The sequence below is a fragment of the Dermacentor variabilis genome, chromosome 2 (genome assembly GCF_050947875.1).
Source record: "Dermacentor variabilis isolate Ectoservices chromosome 2, ASM5094787v1, whole genome shotgun sequence".
In the NCBI taxonomy this organism is placed as follows: domain Eukaryota; kingdom Metazoa; phylum Arthropoda; class Arachnida; order Ixodida; family Ixodidae; genus Dermacentor; species Dermacentor variabilis.
Genome location: NC_134569.1, coordinates 124,615,080 through 124,637,473, shown reverse-complemented (window position 1 = coordinate 124,637,473; position 22,394 = coordinate 124,615,080). Strand labels below are relative to the sequence as shown.

The window sequence follows — 22,394 nt, the reverse complement described above, 5'->3', positions numbered from 1 at the left end:
TTTGTTTTTTGTTGCTATAATTTGGCGATTACTGTGCGGTTAGTAGTACAATAATACAGCAAGAACACAAAATAAACAGACTGTGGTTATGTGCTTTCGCACCTATCTCTTTTCATTGTGCAGGGATCATTCTGCTTGATATTACAGACGGAAAGCAAAGGAAAGCAAAACTTTTGCAGAAGGTTCCGCTGTAAGCACCATTTTGTTTGCGCTGTGTTACAAATCAACAGGATTATGGAATCGATGCTGACATACAAAAAAACAGCGTGGGTGAGAACTTCGGCCAGTGTTACGAGAAAAGTAGAGGAAGAAAACCAGCAAACATCAGTGTGACGATACGATTTATCCCGCTCTATATAATCCGCGTTTCAGACATATGAGGCCGACGACGACATGCAAATTAGGCCACTGTTTTAAACAAACACCAATTTGGAAAGAGGGTTGAACTTCTGATCGTATTGCGGAACACGTGGCTGCGGCATGTAACACCTTCGTGAGTAAGCTGCGTGAGAAGCGTTTTACGTTCGACCTTTATTAATCGCCTTAAACAATCGCAATCTCTGTGTGTACCATTTTAAAACATTCTCGCCACATCAGTACTTAGTTTGGCAATAATTATTCTGCCATGAAAAAAAAAGCGGCATAGATCATAATCCGCAAGCGTTTTTGTGCATTTGAGTAACTACAGCCCTCATGATCATGTTGATGTTTGTGCAGCACTCATAGACGAAAGGCAAGGAAAGTGTACGGGAGAGGCACCGACTCTGAAACACCATCGTGGTTGTTCCAGCTTCATCGTCCAATTTTCGTCACGCCTTCATCTTCCCGCCATGATCGGCTAAATGCAAAAAAAAAACACTCGTGTACCATCATCGGGTGCACGTTAAAGCAACTATGTTGCTCAAAATTAATCCAGAGCCCCCCACTGCGGCGTGCCTCATAGTCATATCGTGGTTTTGTCCCATAATATCCGAAAATCAATATTATATTTTTTCCGCCATTGTCGTCATAGAGCCGTCATCATGCAGATGTCGTGATCCCACTGTCCACATGCCGATATCGCCACGTTGACGTCGTTATACTATCGGTACCATTTGCCGATCGTCATCGCCCCGTTATCGTACCGCCGTTGTCATGAATTCGCTGCCATGCCGCCGTGGTTTTTGTCCTTCCGGTGTCGTCCTTCTGCCGGTGTTGTCTTTCCATCATCGCTATTTCCGCCTGGTCATCCGAATCTCGCCATACCGGCGTGTTCACATCATCATCGTGGTTGGCAATTTTTTTAACCCACTGTCCTAATACCGTCGTTGTCATGCTGTCGTCGTTATACCATCGGAATCGTTTCACAGTTGCCATCAAATTGTCGTTGTGCTATCATCGCCATACCGCTTTTGACTGCGCCAGTGTATGCTTATTCTTCTGTAGATCTAAACGTACTTTTGCAAAGATTCTAGAGGCTGGCTGCCCATCATGAATTCTTGTACGGTTGTCGTGCTACGAGCATTAACATTGCATTCTGAATATTACTCTTCAATTCTGTTCTTATAATTTATCGGCTAAGGTCCCCTATAATTTCTTGCAACTCCTGTCTGGCGTTGCAGAACAGGACGGTGTCATCTGGAAGCTGCAAGATCATGAGTTCTTCGCCGTTGATACTCACCTCTTGGTCCGTTCCTGTCTACTAGCATGAATACTTCTAAAGAAGCACTGAATAACATTAAAAAGATTGTGCATTCTCGCCTGACTCCTTTATTGATCAATATTTTTCTTCTTTTCTTGTGAAGAATTAAATTTGCTGTGGAGTCTTTATAGATATTTGCTAAGATATTTACGTATGCTTCAAGTACTGCTTGACTACGCAATGCCTTCGTGACTCCATGCAGGTATGTTTACTCAATGAAGTGCATTTTGATAATTTATGAAAACCATACACAGTTGCTGGTTGTATGCCGCAGATTTATCAACTAAACATTTGATGAAATTGACAAAACTGATGTGATCTATGCTAGAATACCCCTTTCCTGAAGCAAGCCTGTTCGCTGCGTTGACTGATGTCAAGTGTTGCACTGATTATATTACAAGTTTTTTTGGTGTATATTGTGCAGAATGCTGTAAGAAAGCTAATGTATGTATTATTCTTCGATTCTTTAAATATCTATTCTCATGGATTAATGCGTTGTGGGCATTCTTCCAGCTTTCTTGTACGCTTGGAGTCTTTAGGGTCGCGAAAACGTCGCCAGGAGCTTATGATAGTAATCTACTATTTTGGATAGCACTTAACAATCCAACTTTACCATATTTCTTAGCTTGCTGCGAGCTTCATTGATAAGCTGTCGCTCTTTATTTTCGTCGTATGTTCAGGTTGAGTCGATGTTAGTACTGTTATTAGGAGACATGCAATGCTCCCCACCCCTCCGGCCACCCACCCCCCATTTCCGGTTAGACCTGGCATAAGTCTTAACCGGCCAAGCCATATCCCATACATTCAGCGTTGTCCTTTTTCATTTCTTTCAGGATGTTTACCTCAGAGCGATAGACAGAAGGCGCTTTTTGAAGATTAGTTGTCAGTAGTTATGCCAAGCATTGGTATTTGAGCGTGATCGGAATATTGTTTGTGGTGGACGAACAGTCAAGTAACATAAAAAATATCGGAGGGCACAGGTAGCTTTACAGTACAATGACGTCGTTTTGTCACTGCCTGTGTCACTATATTAATTAATTCAGTGGTGCATCATACACCTTACGCATGTGCGAATGATATGGTTTTTGCATATCATGGAAAAATAACTAAGTGCAAAGAACAATACCAGAAGCGATGACTAACAGACCCACTTGACACATTGGAAATGAACACCTTGCATAGGCCAGCGAACGACAGTAAATCGCGTTTGAATCGCGCAGCTACAAAAATAAGGCTAGGGCTACAAGCGCTTGTGTTACGGTTTTTAAATATGCCCTGTAATATTCTTGAGCCCTTACGTCCAGTTGGAGAAAAATTTCAATCAGGAAACTTAATGAGCTCCAGGTAAGAACCAAGCGCGCTGTCCATTTGTTGTCGGACTAGATAGACTTCATATGTGACACACTCCGACACATTCATTGGAACTATTAGTTGCCCAACCGAGGAACCCCTTGTTTTTCTCGTCAAACGTGCCTGAATGAATGCCACAGATGTTGGACATTTCCTGCTAAAATAGGTGGCACGTCTCTCACTCTCGACAAGGAGCTATATATAAGAACGCCACCTCCTTATAAAGGGCCTACCACTGTTCTCTTGCTAGTTCAGCTTTGCTGCAGTGCCAAATAGCTAGCGCAGGCTGGTAGTCGAGCAGAAGCTCTTAGCGGAAACATGCGAGCGGCTGTTACTTGCCTCTTCGTCGCTGGCGCCATGCTGTGGCTAGACGCCCCACTTGCTATGGGCCAAGCCAAGCACCGTCTAACGCACGGCGTTACAGATGCCTTCAAGGTACGTACGCGGAGGTCGTGGGGCCCTAAGTCTTTAAAGTGAAGCTGCAGATTTAACGAACATCGCTAGACGACATGGGCTTGAAGTATGAATAAGCCAGATGTAAATCCTGCCTAATTAAACCGTCCACATCCGGTTTTTTCTTACTATTCTGTAAACTACATGGAAACTATATCTCAAAAACGTGTTATGATTCTTCAGCTCGTAGATTTTGCTACCATTGCCCTTAAAACCGTCTGTTGGCTTCGGTAGGCCAGGTTTCTGTATACTTATGTATGCAGTTATTACTACTATTATTGCTATTCTTCTTTTTCTTGTTATTATTATAGAGTGAACATTGGTTAACGCGCCTGCTTTAGTTATGAGCTGGCTCATATTTCTTGCTTGCTACGGGTATTATCGGAAGCGACCCAGAAGATTAATGAACTAAAGAACCAGGTAATATATCACTTATTTGATTACATGTAAGGAAATTATTCTTGCATCAGATGTACAAAAAAAGAAAAGAAAGCGCGAGGAACCAGTGCTGAGCACGAAGCATGGAAGTGGAGCGCTTGCGTTCCTCGCTGTGATTATTTAGCGCATGCTTTCATAAACCCGCTCAGCTTCTTGTCGGGTCGAGCATATTTGCTTCTATACCGTAAAGTACAGAGTAAACTACATGTCCAAACTACGTGTCCAAACCCAAAGCCGCCTGTCTGCTACGTTATCTTAAGCCAGTATTCTGTATTGACGAAACAACTATCCATTTTCCATTTCCCGAAGTTTTAGAAAATCATTCATTGACAACAACTACGCGTCCGGCACCATATGTCACATGAGGGACATCTTTTTTCACGTCCATAGCATTGAATGGTGAACTTCCGTGAGGAAGAATTGGTTAATGACTGGCGCAGCGTCATTCTGCGTAACCTTAACACTTGTAGCTAGAATACAGGTGGATTGATTTTCCGTGTGCTATGTTTCCCCGATGTGCTTGGTCACAACACTTAATCCTTTCGAGCCATCTCACTAATCAAAACGTTTCTATTTTATTGGGAACAGGCATTCGTGCCAAAATTTGGCTTTCCTAAATATTTCTGTTTAATTCAAACTTTTGTTTTATTCATGTGCTGTTTCTGGCAATTTTCACAGTGTGATTACAGCGCGAATTTTCTTTAGTTCCCTTTTTAGCAAATTCTGTATTTTGTAAAACTACTTCCTTTTGAAAAAACAAAGTGAAATGTTTTGATATTGCTTTTGTTTTGATTTCCGCTTTCCAGTACCGGCGCTATAATCTCTTCTCTGTAGAGTTACGTTTGCTTTACGTTTAGCTACATCGCGTGGACTGCACAGGGTATCAAAGGTAACATCAGCCGTGCTTGGCTTGTCAAAAGCAAGCGTGATGAACTCCTTTATTGTAGCTTTCCTCGTGCACGGGTGCGTAAACATGCTATGCCCTTTGAGGCAACACAATCGCTCACTCACTCCTTTCTGCTCTTTCGCGATGCATCAGAAATCTATATGATGTAAGGTAATTTACGAATGATTCTCAGAGAAGCGAAAAGCAAATGACAATGCAATATTGAGCTGAGCGAGTTGATTTGAGCTAAAAGCGAAAAGTAGCACAGAGGATAGAACAAGGTAAAAAGCCGTGACGCTCATGAACAGAAAAATAATTAATAAAGAATAATTGAATAAACAGCATATGGACGCGTGGGGAGCTGATACGAGTGGGGGATTAAAGATTATCAATGTTGTGATATGTGACATGCTGCCCTCGCAGACCCCCGCAAGGCTATTTGCGCAGCAAATAATAAAAGTAAATTATGTTCTACGTGCTGTAGCGGCAATCTGGCGAGGCCTGCTCGGTTTTAAATGATTGGCATGTACGCACATGTCTACCCATTATTCTGGTGCCGATCTCGTAGTGAAGCCAGCTGCCTGTAGGTATTTTGGCTATGTCGTAACGTAGTTCTAAGAATAATTTATTTTTATCGCATGATAACGATAATCAGTACTCTACACAAAAAGATGTAGTAAATGACGGACAGGGAAGGCGAGATAAAATATAAGATATAGAAGATAAATATTACATAAACTACTATACAACACATGCATTTGCTGCTTTGCACGTTGCTGCTGCTGAGAGCCAGCTAACGCTGTGTGGTGGTAAGCATATATGTTTTTTCAGGGCGTGCATGCACCATGCCGTACGTAAATTCTATATTAAATTCTGAGCGCGGATCATTTACTAACATGAATAGGTTCTTGCGTTTTACAGCCAACTTGGCATTCAAGCAAAACCGCGTCGGTATGCATTGCAATTGTGGGTACTTCACGAATGCTTCAAATGGATATCTTCATGTGTTGCAGATGTTCGAGATTTTCCCAGTTGCCATCGCGATATTCGACACCGACTTTGACGGAGACCTTGAATGCCTCACGACTGTCCGGACTAATTATAACGAGGAAGGCCACACGGTCACCTACACGTGGCTTATACCGGGTCTCAACGGCCACGAGAAGTGAGATCAAATTGAGCGTCCAGATCATATCTGCTACCTGAAATCTTTGCAGGTTGCAATGTGCAAATTTGTATCAGCAGCAATTACAAAGTCACATTGCTGGTGTTTAATATTTCCAGCATCATGAAAAAGTACAGTTGTTAGGGTCGCTTTGGAAGAGATCGCGCGGTTATGGGTCTATGGTTAGTTGCTATATTTATTTATTTATTTTACGTACTGCACCCCTACAATGGATACGGCAGGAGTGGGTACAATAGAGGATTCACAATGGACGAACATGAACTCTAATGTTACAAAAGCAGTATGTAACAGAACGGGACATAGTAGAATCACCCGCCTAAATAAAATCGTTAAGGGGAAGGAAACACACATTACCAGGTAAAAAATTCCAAAGGTCAATTGTTCTGGAGCAAAAGCTGTCTTAAATGTACTAACGCGTGGGTAGAAAGGCTGCAGATTAAGTTCGCACTAAACTCTGATGGAAGCTTCCTTCGGGAATGTTAAGTGCGCAAAGTTTCATAGAAATGGGCGAAGAATTAACGACATTATACAGAAATTTTAGTGAGTCCACATCGTGGCGCGCGGGGTCTGGTAAATTTCAAGAAAGGAAGAGCAGCAAATGGCGCGCGGGGTCTGGTAAATTTCAAGAAAGGAAGAGCAGCAAAGAGTGAGGAGCATCGGTCGCATCTGTGACACATAAAACGCATACATGTTTCATGCACTGATTCGATTTTTACCAGCATCGTTCTGGTAGAGAGAGCACCAAAAAACTGAGCTACGCTCAAGTATTGGTGGAATCAAGAGTTTTATAAAACAGTAGCTTCGTGTATTAAGGAGCAGCAGAAAGCGTGCGCTTTACATGTCCTCGTTTTTGAACTGCTTTACCAATTGCCATGAGTACGTGTTCTGACCATAATATGGTAAGTGCAAAAGAAGGCCGATGTATTTATACCTATACACTTTAGTTAACAAAGCGTTCTTGAATCAATACGCCAAAATATATCGAAGATGAAGTGTTGGTAAAGGACACAACCACTGTTTTAATAAAATTAGGATACATTTGCCAGGTTTAACACCAGGTGAAGAACGGGGTAAAAGAGTTGCCGAGCTTCTGGTGGACCTCTGGGATCTTGAATACGTACTGTAGTACACAAACCTCAGAATGCAGACGGACCTCAGATGTTATGTTACTTGGCATGCTAAAGTTGGCACGATAAAGCACAGGACTTGAGGCTATTCCTCTAAATAAGTATGCAGATTCACATCAAGAGGATGGGAACATTGCAGAGGTACTAATTGGTTACTACGCAGAAGTGGTTGAACAGGCCGAAATTGAAATCAGGGTTCAGGTGCCTAGGAAACCAATAATGTTTCCCGAGTTACGAAACACTGAAGAACAAATCGTCAGATCATTGTCGAGCCTAGGTTTAATTGGACGAACTATCGAGATTTATAAAACATATGAAATTAAGTGACCGTTTGAAACGACGACACAAGAAAGATTCAACAATCACAAAACGACGAAATAATCGTGAAAACAAGTGATGTACGAATAGCTGTATCTTATAATGAAATCTACATGAATATTAGCGAAAAGTTATCGTCGAACATCAACTAGAATACGGAATGGTTTCAGTTTCTCAATAAACTGAATCATAAGGATTTCGGGAAGTCTGTTTGGCAACAAAAGGACCATTTATCTTATTCATGCGGTCTGCTGCTGTTAATAACATCATATCAGGTCAACCGTGAGACATTTAAATGTAAAACAAAGCAATGGTGAACTTATTAGTGCAGAAAAAAAGTAAGAGCAATAAAAGATGACCACAACCTCTGCCGAGGAGCATGTAGTATTCTGTACTGTTAGTTGATAGCACTAACTGTAATACTTTAGTGTCGCATATCGTTATGAACGAATCAAAATATATGTTGCGATTGGATAAATTTTAAATTGCGCTGCTTAAATAAAGAGAGCAAGTACGTAGGCTGAGTAAGGCCAACCATGCTTATTTAACGACTGGTAACTATTGTCCATAACTTATCTTCTCGATGCGTTTGCTCAGAAACGGGTTTGCCTGTAGAAGAACCATAGTTTTTGTACAGCAGAATCATTTCGAAGAGTCTCCCCTTGCATCAGTCTTTCTTCATGCAGACTAGAATTATTGTTGTCCCTAATATTTTTAGAAGGAAATGAATATTAGAGAAGTTCGAAGAGTGAAATCACGAAAAAGTTACGTATGGATTAGCAAAAACTGTTCAATTTATATTCGAGATTTAAAATATTCGTACACGACTACTGAAAAAAATAAAACAGCATAGGCTCGAGCAGAAGCTGGATGCAAGCAATGTTAAACAGAAAAATTTCATGATTAACTGCAATGATGAAATCCCAGACCCAGATGAACTCTACCGAAATATTGAGTTGTACACAGGATATGGAGGTCCCAAGTTTTATTGAATAATCGTGTCAGAGTTTTACAAAGCATCGGCAGGCGAAAACGGGCGGGAAACTTGGAATAGAATTTATAGCTATTACATACAGCGCGCACTAAAAAAACGCGGACGAAGGATAGACAAACACGAGAGCTGGAATAGAATAGAAAAGACGAATGGAATTCACACAGCAACCTGGCCGAGTTGGTGACTGGACATATTCCTAGGAATGGGCAGCGCAACCACTTGTACGCATCACTTCATCACATGATCTGATTCTCTACATATTGAATCACTTCTTTTAAAATATAACCATTTGTTAGTCTGCGCCCGTATCATCCACTTTCTTTTATCCTTCGTCCGAAGTGCACTGCCCACCCCTAAGAATATGGAATAGAAGCTGCACTCATCAACGATGACGGATACATTACCTTCGAAAAGAGTGGGAGCATTTATAGGCAATTTTTCATGACCTTTATTGCATCAAATCCGTTATAGTCCTAAGGTAAGATGGAAAGTGTCACGGAATTGAGGAACACCAGGGCAGTCAACACGATGTCAGTTAGCATCAGATACTTGCAGAAATAAACTGCAATAGGATCAGTAGAACACTTGACTTCAGTGAACCCAAGCAACAAGCAGGCTATAAGAAAATGATTTCAACAGCATTAGTCGTTCGAGTATTCGGCATATCGGGATAATGGAGTTGAGATCATGAAGGAATTGTGCAATTGCGTAGTCGACCGCAGTATAGAAAGCTTATGTGAATAAACATGTCCAGGAATTGCGCAGCTACCATAGTTAGTCAATAAAAAATGAAAATAGTCTGTTGGCTAAAAATGTGCGCCTTCAGACAACGTAAATGATGTCAAGGAGTTGCAGTACGTTGTTGCAGAGGATTAAAACCAACGATGAGAATGGGGAAATTTTAGGCATTCGAGGCGTTGGAAGGGTTCAGTTATCTGCGATGTGGGTGTCTGCAGACACCTGTGTCTTAATTCGAAAGCTAGTAGCTCGGCCAGTTCGCGGGTCGGCCGTGATCACTCGACTGTTCGGGTTTGCTTCAGGATACTCGGTGACCAAAGCACGCCGTCATCTCAGAACACCAGTTGGGAAATTTGACTATGCGCAGAAAGTTCATCATCATTATCGTCATCATCATCATCGTCGTAGTCGTTGTCGTCATCATCATCTATTGTTGCCCGCTGCCAGAACGAAGGCCTCTCCCAGCGATATCCAATTAACCCTCTCTTACACTAGGGGAGTCAATACACCACTTCAAATCTCTGTTGAAACTGAAAGTAATACAAGCTTAAATCGTGCTAGGGCTACGGCGTGCTACGCTGCGCTGTGTGTTGCCAGCGTTTCGTGCTTTGGTCAAAAGTAGGAGATTTTTTATTTCGGTGACATCAACGAAAATTGGTTGTAATTTAGATCAACTAGCCATGCTCACACTACTCGCCGAAATCATGTTTACCAGTGCGAATATCTTAGCCTTGAAAATTTGTTGGGAATGAAGAAGCGCTGTCATCTGCAAACAACGCTCCAAAAAGCGATTTCAAACAGGTAAGTTCACTGGTGCCGCAACGTGCATGAGGTGTTTCCTCACCGCACATATTTTAATGATACGATTTTCGAAGAAAACTAAGGAATACAAATACAAAGAATCCGACAGAACGCATCTTATGATTAAAGTCGACGTTAAGGCAGTGTAGCGACAGAGCATACTGCCTCCGCCGAAACGCGTTATGTAAAGGCGTGCAATGCAGCCAGGTATCTCTCGCACGCGTTTCTCTGGGCTCCCTAGCTGTGCCACCTAGCGGCACTGCCGCGAAGGCCGCCCTTGACCTCCGAGATTCGTGGCGCGCTGGTAGGGGCGAAGGCGGAGAATTGTTTCCTCACTGCCCGCACGCATTTGCTGCGCAGCGCGTTAATGCGCTGGTATACTGTGCCTGAGTATCCCGTGTGACGCAGGTCACATTCAGCCCCGCACCTGAGAAATTTTAAAGCATTTGTCTTTAGAGAGTGGCGCACATGCCGATTCTGAGTGATTAACCAAGAATGGACACATACTAGGTTGTACATACCAAGTTTCAAATACTCAGATGTCCAAGTTGTCTATTTGGGCAGAACTCATTTATGTAAACAAATGAAGCATGCTGTGGCGTGAGAAAGGTTAGATACGAAGAAACAGCGGCGCACATCATTTAATAGGTTAGCGGCTAGTAGTAAAATATGTGTCAGCGACGCTCGAGACAGTTGGCATGCCACCATCTTCGGAACTTTCTTCTTTGTCATCGCCAGAACACAATGCCCACTAGAGACACAAACATACCGCAGAGAGGGTAAAGTTGCCGAAGAATGATAATGGTGTAAAAAATATACGCTTACAATAACGGGCATCCGGAAGGCTCAGGAGCTGGGCAGGGATGTCAATTAACTACATGGATGTTCAATGTTTATAATGTGTCATCTCAACCAGGCGACGGTGCGGTTGAAGTTCTACTCGGAACTAGACTGTTGCAGAAATTCTGTCCTGACAAAGCAGGTAGGAAAACGAATTCAGACAAAGGACTATACGACGTCTTGTCACTTCTGCTGGTGGCGCGTGCCAACTTTTCTTGAAGTGGAACCCCGAGTTACCCAGATCTATCAGAGCAAAACTCTGGCACATCTTAATATACGAAGTCCAAGCATTATCCTAATGCTCGCTCAAACATTGAAGTATCTTCTCATAGGTGCACCATGGCACTAAATGCTAACCCTCCTGCTTAGAAGACGCAGAATCGTGGCTACTGTAGCTTTAAACAAACGTTGCGAGTCGAAGCACTACATTTTGCTGCAAGATCATGTTATTCGCTGTGTCATGGCACGCGGCCGCTGCCTGGACTCCAGTGGGTGTAAAATATTTGAGCTATTAGGTAGACTTTGAAACAGACCGAATACTCAATATTTGTGGGCCGTGAAAGTGTTACGTAATCTAACCGACTTACAATTCTGTTTTACAGAAAAAACATAACCTTCAATCTGAGAGAAGGAGCTAGCCCTGACAAACCTGTGTACACACCACTAGAAGGTAAGTGAGCAGTTACGTGCGCCGATTACGAGAAGGAGTCGTTTTCAATACCTGAACCGATTGATATTACGGGCATGGCGTTCTGAAGGTAAGCTTGAGCTAATGGGCTGGGATCCTGGCTGCAGTTGTGAATGAGTTGGGAATGCGAAATGTGAAAAACACTTGGCATGGCCTGTTTTCCCGTAAGGAACGAGAAGAAAGGGAACCGAGGGGTCCAACTTTTGTTAGGTACATCCATATGCAACCAACAGTTATTGAAGCCATTCAAAGCAGAGGGAAAATAATTTGTTGCTTTTAATTGAAATGTACAAATGATGAGGTAAATGGATATGAAAGTGGGTGAAAAACAAATTTACCGCCCACGGAAACTGAACTCAGTACCTCCGTATAATGCGCGCGTTGCCCTAATGATTGTGCTACCGTAGCGGCTGTTTCCACGTCCACATTTTGGGCATTTATGTTGTGTACAAGATCTAACACAGGGAGCGTTAGCCAGCGCCACTCATGGCGATGGCGACGGATGTAGAACCTCCTTTGGACCAATAACGTCACGTAGTAAGTGAATGTTAGGAGCAGGCAGCTGACCAATAAGCCCTCGTATACTACCTGAAAAGCCCTAACCTGCCAGATTCGAGACTTCTGCTATTTAGTGAACGGGAAGAAGAGGAAATAGTTCTCCTTATTATTTCGTCATATTTATGAGTGCTTTATGTGCAAACTCTAATGTGCTCTGTATTTTGTAAACGTTTTTTTTTCGTACTTTCAGGGGATGTATCTGACAAAGTTGCCAACTTTATCTATACTGACTACAATGTGTGCACTGTGCTGGAAATTCCTTATAAGACCGAACAAGGTGTGATACGAAACTTAAATTATGGGGTTTTACGTACCAAAAGCACGATCTGGTTATGAGGCACTCCTGATTAATTTTGACCGCCTGGGGCTCTTTACCGTGCACCGAAATGTAGGCACGTGTGTTTTTGCATTTCGCCCCCACCGACATGCGGCCGCCGTAGCCGGGATTTGATCCCGCGACCTCCGTGCTTAGAGGCGCAACACTAAAGCAACAACGCGACCACGGCGGGTGTAATACGGAACCTCTAGCCGCCCTCACGCATTCCGAGAGCATAAAATAGTGTAGTGCCGTGAAGTCACATAATCTGAAACGATCCCAGGAATCATTCTACGGCCTGTTCTGACAGCAACGCCGCATGGACTAGCTAAATATATGCTCGAAAACTATACAGCTGACGTATAAGCAAGTAAAATAATAGAAAAGCTGCCTTAAAATTTTTCATGACATCAGTGCCGTTAACTCCCACGCACAGACCTGTTCAAGCTCTCCACATTGTTCTTCATGAATTTCTTGTACAGATAGAATGAAATGTCTATAAGGCAAAGAAAGACAGCAAATGATAAACGAAACGCAGGGGGGTTAACCAGGACTGAGCCTAGTTGGCTACCCTGCTCTAGGGAAAGAGAAAAACGAGGGAAAGGTTAAAAGAAGAAGAGGAAGTCCACTGTCGATATCGCGGACGTGGTAAAGTTGTCTTCTCTATATCCACTGACAGTCACTCAGCGCGGATTACCGGTGTCTGCACAAACCGGTAGCTTTAAAAAAATCGCACCAGTGCTTTGTGGCTTTTTGTAGCCGCCATATGCGAGGCCGCAGTCCCAAGAACTTGTTCAAGGCGAGCGGTTTTCTATCTAACTGATTTAGAGCTATGCATAGGTCATGCCTTACATTTTCGAAAGATGGGCCGAAGTACAGTAGATGTTCTATAGTCTGCTCGACACCGCAGGCATTGACAACGCAGGCATTCCAATCAGAAATGTATACATATCGATGAATGCGACGCCCAAGTGTAAGTGGCACAGCATTGTTTCCTCGTTTAGTGCAAGCCTAGATAACAGCCGCAGTTGCATAGTTGGGTGGAGAGAATGAAATCTATGCTGGTTGAATTCAGGTGCGTATCACTTCTACAAGGGTATGCCTTTTCCTACGTATGCAATGTCCAGTTCCGCGCCAGAAATAAAAATAGCGCTTTTTTTCTCTGATTATCTGATTATCCGCTTCAATGATCTGCTATTCTGATAAACGTTCTGTTATAGTCTGGCTATGTGGTGGGATGATGAGCGCAACCATACAGAATAGCCAGGTATCGCACACACCACTGTATTTCACTTGTTAGGGCCTATCATGAGAAGCCAACAAACAAGAGAGAGAGATAGAGGAGAGGAAATGCAAGGACGTTTACCAGACGCGCGTTCTGTTTGCTGCCCTGCAAAGGAGGGAAGGGGTATCATCATCAGCACACACCCCCTCCACCACCACCACCACCACCACCATCATCATCAGCCCATTTGCTCCAGCCCTGCTCGACGAAGGCCTCTCTCTGCGATTTCCAATTACCCCTGTCCTGCGCCAACCGATTCCAACTAGCGCCCGCGAATTTCCCAATTTAATCGCCCCATCTAGCCTTCTGCCGTCCTCGATTGCCCTTCCCTTCTTTTGGTACCCATTCTGCAACTATAATGGTCCAGCGGTTATCTAACCTGCGTATTACATGACCTGCCCAGCTCCATTTCTTTCTCTTAATGCCAATTAGAATATCGGGTATACTCGTTTGCTCTCTGATCCAAACCGCTCTCTTTCTGTGTCTTAACGTTATGCCTAGCATTCTTCGTTTCATCGCTCTTTGCACGGTCCTCAACATGTTCTCAAGCTTCTTTGTCAGTCTCCAAATCTCTGCCCCATATGTCAGCACCGGTAAAATGCGCTGATTGTATACCTTCCTTTTCAATTATAATGGTAAGCTGCCAGTCAGGAGCTGACAATGTGTACCGTGTGCGATCCAACCCATTTGTATTCTTCTATTAATTTCGTTCTCGTGATCAGGGTTCCCTATGATTAGTTGACCTAGGTAAACGTACTCCTTCACAGACTCTAGAGGCTGACTGGCGATCCTGAACTCTTGTTTCCCTGCCCTGCTATTCATCATTATTTATGTCTTCTGCATACTAATCTTCAACCCCCCCCCCCATCTTGCACTCTCTCTGTTAAGGCCCTCAATTATTTGTAGTAAGTCGTCTGCTGCATTGTTGAATAAAACAATGTCATCGGCAAACCGAAGGTTCGAACACATGGTGACAAGACGACACGACGACGAGTGAACGCTACTGACAACTGCTTTATTTTTCAAAAGGGTTCAAATTTAGGACAAGCACAACCCATGCACACAACTGAACTACGTGTTCGTCCCTTTTAGCGCTGCCATCAGTTTTAAAGAATGCATTACGAACTAGCCCCGCATCAAGTTTTATTGAAACCTAAGGTTGCTGAGATATGCTCCGTCGATCCTTACTCCTAAGCCTTCCCAGTTTAATAGCTTGAATACTTCTTCCGAGCACGCAGTGAATAGCTTTGGAGAGATTGCGTCTCCTTGTATGACCCCTTTCTTTATAGCTATCTTGCTACTTTTCTTGTGCAGAATTAAGGTAGCTGCAGAATCTGTAGATATTTTCCAAGATATTTGCGGAAGCGGTCTGTACTCATTGATTACGTAATGCCTCTATGAGTGCTGGTATTTAAACTGAATCAAATGCCTTTTCGTAATCTCTGAAAGCCATAAAGAGAGATTGATTGTAGTCTGTGGATTTATCGATTACCTGAATAATGACATGGTTGTGATCCATTGTAAAGCATCCCTTCCTGAAGCCAGCGGTTCCCTTGGTTGGCTACAGTCCACTGTTGCCCTTATGCCATTGGACATTATCTTGATGAATATTTTATATAATACTGGGAGTATGCTAACGGACCTATCATTTTTCAATTCTTTAACGTCTCCCTTTTTGTGGATTAGAACAATATTGGCAATCCTCTAGTTTTCTGGGACCCTTGCAGTCAACGCACACTTGGTATAGAGAGCGGCCAGTTTTCCAAGCATCATGTCTCCTCCATCTTTGATTAAATCGACTCTTATTTTCGTCCTCTCCTGCCGCTCTTCTCCGTTTCATGTCTTGCAAGGTCCTTCTGACCTCATCGCTAGTTATAGGAAGAGTTTCTGTATCCGGCACGTTACTGCTTCGAATGAAGGCATTCTAACTCCTCTGGGTGCTGTACAGGTCAGCATAGAATTATTCTGCTGCTCTTACTATACCTTCGAGATTGCTGATAATAGTACCCTGTTTGTCTTTCAGGGCATACATATTGGTTTGTCCTATGCCAGGTTTCCATCTCACTGATTGCAGCTGGGTCCATTTTTACGTCTGCTTCAGTTCTTCTCACGTTATAATTTCGAATATTCCTTATTTTCGCCTTGTTGATCAGTTTTGACAGTTGCGCGAATTCTGTCTTATCTCTTGCGTTGGGCATTTTCAATCTTTGTGGATTCTTTGTCAGACTTCTTTGTTACTTGGGAACGCTTACGTGCTGGTGGCCTTCGTGCCTTACCTGCCACTTCAATTGCTGCTCCTGAAGGCAGCCAAGTTACGGTTTGATTCAATACATCTATGTCATCATCATCTCTCTGTCTAACGCTGCATATTTGTTCGCAAGTGCCAACCTGAATTGTGCTTTTACCCTTACGGCGTCTAGGTTCGTCTGTTTCTTTTTGATCAGTTCTACTCTTTCTCTCTTCAATTTGAGGTCTATTCTAGACTTCACTAACGCATGATGACAGCCCTTTAGCCTACCTAAGACTTCTACATCCTGCACTATGCTGGGATCGGCACAAAGTGTGAAATCAATTTTATTTCTCATTTCACAATTAGGGCTTTTCTAGGTCCACGTTTTGTTCTTACGCTTTAGAAGGATCGACATTTGGGCAAGTTGGTACTGGTTGAACATCTTGAAGGGGCTGCATAATAAGGCGATGACAGAAGGCAGGAACACACAGGAAAGTGCTGAACTCACAACTAACTTTATTCGAAGGCATACACACACTTATGTATACAACCCATGGCCACGTGCTCTCCCATCTATGGCATCATTATCAGTGCGCAGGCAAAACAAAATTGCATGATAGTGAATTTGAATTTTTAAGCCGCCTCATAGCGTAGCATTAGATTAAATGGTCTTTAGAGTTTTTTTTCTTTTTTGCCGGCGCACAGAGAATGACGCCATAGATGGGAGAGGACGTGGCTATGGGTTTTGTACATAAGTGTGTGTATGCCTTCGAATAAAGTTAGTTGTGAGTTCAGCGCTGTCCTGTGTGTTCTTGCCTTCTGTCATCGTCTTTTTGCGCTGCCCCTTCAAGTTGTTCCTACGCTTCCTCAAGAAGGTATTCATTATTCACAGTTTATTCCTTTCTGTGAATTCTACCAACAGCTCTCCTCTAGCTTTCCTAGAATCGACGCCGTAGTTGGCAATTGCTTGTTCATCCAGCTTGCTTTTTCCGCCCTTTTACATTAATGTCGCCCATTACTACAGTACACTGAGTTTGCACTTTTCGCATTGTTAATTAATCATGTTCATAAAACTGATCTACTTCATCATCGTGACTGGATGTTGGAGTGTAGGCTTGTACTACCTTCAATCGATACCTCTTATTAAGTTTGATGACGACAACTGCTACTCTTTCAATAATGCTGTAGAATTTGTCAATGTTGCCCGCTATGTCCTTGGGGATTAGGAATCCTATGCCGTATTGCTTCTTATCTGGGAGGCCACCATAGCAGAGGACATGGCCGTTAGTCAGCACCGTATAAGCTTCACCAGTTCCTCTAATCTCACTAAGGCCTATGATATCCCATACAATGTCTGATAGTTCCTCAAAAAGTCCTGCTAAACTAGCCTATAGGCTACAGGAAGAAAAAAAAAGAGAAAGTATATAGAGAAAGCAAAGTTTCGCGCTTTTAAAAATTCGCACCGAGTCTGCACACAGTCGCCAAGGCCTGTAGATTTGCGGTAGTGCAACAACGCTTTCGTAGATTTCTGTGCCATCGATGCATACGGCCATGGTCTAAGGACTTCATTTCCGAAAGTGGTATAGAGTGCAGTCAGCCTGTTCAACGATGTCCGGAGAGATTCACGCTCGACAATGTACTGCGGACAGAGACATAGTATATGTTCAATTGTTTCTATAGTTCCAGAGGAGTCCCACAAACACGTATCCCCCATTCCAATGCTGAACGAGTAATCAAGGCAGAAAGCTGGGCTAGTTGGTGTGTCATCATTATTCAATAGACTAGCGCAAAGTAGCAGGGACAAAGACAGAGAGAAGACAGAAACCCTCCCTTCGTCCTGTCGCCTTCTCTGTCTTTGTCTCTGCTACTTTGCGCTAGTCTTTTGAATAATGATGACTGAGCGAGTAGGCCTTCACAGCTGCCACCGCGAGCCAGAGGTGGCAAAATTCTGTCGTCTCAGAGCGGGAGACTTGGGATGGCACTTGTAGCATTAAGAAAACACTGAGAAAAACAGGGGAAATTGCATGTACTTAATAATTGAATTAAAGAAATGATAAAAATGCAAATTAAAGAGAATGAAAAAAAAAACAACTGGCCGAAAAGGGGAACGAAGCCATCTATGGCCAGTTATATTTTGATCCACTTTCACTTGAAATAATTTATCACTTCTTTAATTGTTTAAATTTTTGCATGTAATTTCTGTTTTCCAGTCCTTGATGTGCTTGTTTGTGGGATTCTCATGATATGACTAATAGAAATGAGGCCCTCGGCTTCCTTTCTCCTCGTCGCTTATGGCCTAGTCATTTTGAGCTCGAAGTTGCAGGTCCGGCCGTGGCGGCGCTATTTTTATGTAGCGAAATGCAAAAACGCTCGGGCTCTAGGTTTATTTGCAACCACAGGGGGCCAAAACGTAATCCGGGGTGCCTCATAATCATATCGTGGGTGTGTAACATAATATCTCAGAATTAAATTTTTCTAGCTAGGGGAGTTGTAATCTAAAGCTATTCTAAACTGTTTTTATTCCATTTCTGCCATGAGCCCTCCACGATTGGTCAACATTTTTTCGGGCTACCCTCGCTTCGCCCGTCTGTCACACGACGTCCCGAAAAACGCGATAGATTCCCATCTGACAGGACCTGTATAAAGTGATTATGCACGGTTAGACCCGAGAAAAGAAAAATAATCAGCTCCGATTCCACACCTTTTTCGACATTATCTCTTTGTTATTGGTCAAAAGTTTTCATGGTGTGCTCACTTTGCCCTTGTTTCACATGACATCACAAAACTGTGAAAACTCACCACCTCACAGTGACATACCTACATTAAAGATGCATTGGTATATCGAACAGAACTTAATTTTTTTCTCGCAATAGCCTGAGATTGATCCATTCCGAAAGGAATAGGAGATTTGCCCACCGATCGCCCTGTCACTGGCTATACATGGAGCTGCCTGGAAGAAAACAATAATTTGCATATAATACAAATTTGCGAGATTTCGTCAGTGACAAATTTGCGAATATAACTTGCGACATTTCGTCAGTGACTTATTGCTGATCATAGCTCCAGCAATCCTGCTTGTCATTATCCTACTACGTCAAATCTTGGGATGAATTAGGGTTTCGCTTTAATTCAACGAAAAGCAGGAACGTATAGGTTGCAGTTGTATGACAACTATGATCGTATGCTTCTTTCATGGCGTCCTTAATTGGCTCCGATTATGTTTTATGTCGAAATGAAAAAAAAAACAGATTTTCATACACGTGCCACGATGCATTATACAATAGGTAAACATCACTTAAATCATCACAAAAAATGTATTCAACGAATGATCCAGTTCAAATGAGCTGCACCGCCTGGCTCAGTGAGGTGGAACGTGTTAATCAAGCGATGGGTGCCATAGCAGTTAATAAGCTGAAAATAGTTTATACACGACAGTGTGTCACGGGTTTGAGTCTCAGCCGTGGCAGCCACATTTTCAAATTTAAAGAACCTGAGGTAATTAAAATTATTCGGGAGTCCCACCCACTACGGCTTTATGCATAATCAGACCGTTGTTGTGGCACGCAAAAAAAAACTACAATGTGATTTTTTTATTTGAACGTACCGCAGGCCTAAACAGCCTTTGTAGCAGTGGTCACAGATGTAAAAAAATGCAATCATGAACATAAATGAATGGTTTGAACTTGGAACAAGAGACTCCATGGTATTACAGCACAAAACACTGCTAGGTAAGCTTTTACATTTAGAGATTGCAGAAGGAAATAGTGACCATTTCTGTGTGTTAATGCGGTTTGATGGTTGTCGAAATGTATCACTGCGGTTAGTAATTGAGCGTAGGAAAGGGCCAAGTAAATATCGACACCGTGGAATTTTGAATTGTCCATTTCACATAAGGCAAAGCTATTATTCGTTGTGAGTACGCGTTGAAAAGGAAAGAAAAGAAAAACGCCAGATTTATTATGCGTTCGTAGCAACTTATGCCGTTTTATGTGCACGTTTATTCTGTGGGTCCAGTTCCTAATGTAACTCATGCTTCCCATCCTCGCAGTGTGCATCTTGTGGGTGACCAGGGAAGCTGTGAGCAATGTACCGCAGAATTGCGTGGACTATTACGAGGACATCTGCGACACAAAGGTTGAGGCTTACAATGAAGAAAGCTGCAGCCCTGTGATGGCCAACCTCTAGCGGCTCGTCTACCTTCCATTGAGGTTTGACCAGCGCTAAGTGTAGCGATGATTTGGCGACGTTGTCGGAGAAATAAAATATAATTTGTGATTTTAGTGCTTAAGTAATCGTGGCTATGCCCTTGAGCTGTGGACGTCCTTTTTACTCTTAAAGGGATATAATATAAGACTATAATATAAGCTTTATCAGCGCTCGTCAGAAGATGTATATATTGGCAGTAGTATTGAGCACCTTCAAGCACCGCACTGTCGCCTGGTTCCCCGCCCATCTTGGTCGGGTGCTGAGTGCCCCGTCCAACTTCAACGAAATCGTCCACGACGCAGCGTGCACGCTTACCGACCGCGCCGTCCCCGGGCAACCCCACCTTGTCGAGCTAGAGGACAACCGAGACGCTCTCATTACGTACAGCGAAATCACAAAACACTTCTACCTGAGGCGCCGCATCTTTCCGCCACCACACCCCAAACAGGCCGCAGATGATAACTCTGCGCTTACTACATACGCACATGTACCCAAACCGTGCCAAATTACACGTTTTCTACCCCGACGCGTACCCCAGCGACACGTGCCCCTCGCGCGGAGACACGGCGGCACTCGCACACATGCTCTGGGAATGCAGAAACGCTATTCCCGACTATAGCTCGGACAAGTGGTAGAAGTCCCTCAGAAGCTCACTACTCGCCGACAAGCAATGGACCGTCCAGCAGGCCCCCGTTAACGGACGCCAGGTACTCCCTGTCGGTCCCTACGTGGGAGGCGCCCGCTACGCGCTCAGCGCGTCCTTCACGGCCATAATAATGTTTTCCAGTCTAGTGACCAGATGATAGCAATGTAACATCTAAGCGATTGGTAAGGTTGCCCTGAAGGATGGTGCGCAGTGGAAATAGCTTGTCCAAATTCGTAAAATGGCTACTGAGTACGAAGACGCAACAATTCCTTTGTGGGCTTCGCGGAATACGGACTCTAAACACTGCACATTATTACCCGCTTTAGCCCTAGACGGGGACATTAAAAGAATGACTTTATACGACCATCGTGGGCACACAAAGGGATGTTTCGCTCTCTAACACATGCGACAGTTTCTAGCGTACGTACTTCAGCATATTCAGCCTCATTCATGGTCGAACAAGTATCCAGCCTAACTTGCCATAACAATTACTTACAGAGTTCTTTAGAGCCAGTAGACAGTGCCTCTACATCGATGCTATAGGTGGTGGAATAGCGGACAACTGCAGGGTGAACACGACGTTTCGACAAGAAAGAACATCGCGGGGCCATGGCTGGAGCCAGCTGCCCAGTTATGCAGGGCTGTGTCATCTCCAAAACGTTTATTACGACTGCTTTAAAGGGGCTTCAAGTTTAAGAAACATGAACCTGTTTTTAGCCACATGGCAATAAAAGTACAAGAACTGCCCAATTCTCACTACTTCTTCACAAAAATGTGGAACATTTCAATAGGTTCTTTTCTTATAAAGTTTGCACATGTCCCCATCTTGTCAGTTAATTTTGTAGGTAGCATGATTTCTATCATTGAAAAGCGTAAAAGCAGAAGAATTCGGGCTGATACTTGCTAACAAATATTCAGCCTTAGAGCAGAGAGAGGATGATGATGACATAGAGGTAATGAATGAAGCCGTAACGAGGCTGCCTTCAGAGGCAGCAATTCAAGTGGGAGGCAAGTCACCAAAGCAACCAGTAACAAAGCTCTCCCAAGTAACAAAATGCCTAATAAAGAAACGACAAAGAATGAAAGTGTCCAACTCAAAAGATAGGATAGATTTCGCGGAACTGTCAAACCTGATGAACCAGGCGAAAATAAGGGAAAGTCGAAAATATAACGTGAGAAAGACTGAAGAAGCCGTAAAAAATGGCCGCAGCCTGAAATAAACCAAGATGTATGAACTCTCAGAAATGTCGCAGATAAAGTAAAAGCAGCGGAAGAATTCTATGCTGCCCTGTACAGTATCCAGAGGAGTCAGAATACCTCAATTAGCAATGGTAATGAGCAGGATACAGGAACTCCTCCTATAACTAGCGAGAAGGTCGAAATGGCCTTGCAAGGCATGAAACGAGGAAAAACGGCGGGAGAATATGGAATAACAGTCGATTTAATCAAAGATGGAGGAGACAAATTGCTTCGAAAACTGGCGGCTCGGTATACGAAGGCTCTATAGACTGCAAGGGTTTCACAAAACTGGAAGAATGCAAACATTATGCTAATCCACCAAAAGGGAGACGTTAAAGATTTAAAAAGTTATAGTCCCATTGGCTTACTCCCAGTATTATATAAAATATTTACCAAAATGATCACTAATAGAAT

At 43.2% G+C, this 22,394-nt stretch overlaps 1 protein-coding gene across 1 annotated transcript; it reads left to right on the top strand.

Annotated features, from left to right (window-relative positions):
- Positions 1–3,202: 3,202 nt before the first annotated feature.
- LOC142570967 (uncharacterized) lies at positions 3,203–20,164 on the top strand. The gene is made up of 5 exons (XM_075679264.1): positions 3,203–3,466; positions 5,822–5,973; positions 11,415–11,482; positions 12,249–12,335; positions 19,938–20,164. Exons 1-5 carry the CDS (start codon positions 3,350–3,352, stop codon positions 20,072–20,074), a joined length of 561 nt encoding a protein of 186 aa, XP_075535379.1. The 5' UTR covers positions 3,203–3,349; the 3' UTR covers positions 20,075–20,164.
- Positions 20,165–22,394: the final 2,230 nt, after the last annotated feature.

Excerpts from the sequence above, each read along its gene's own strand:
- LOC142570967 (XM_075679264.1), top strand. The coding sequence starts at position 3,350 with ATGCGAGCGGCTGTTACTTGCCTCTTCGTCGCTGGCGCCATGCTGTGG. Across the intron at positions 11,483-12,248 it reads TGTGTACACACCACTAGAAG|GGGATGTATCTGACAAAGTT; the intron begins GTAAGTGAGCAG and ends TCGTACTTTCAG. Across the intron at positions 12,336-19,937 it reads TCCTTATAAGACCGAACAAG|TGTGCATCTTGTGGGTGACC; the intron begins GTGTGATACGAA and ends CCATCCTCGCAG.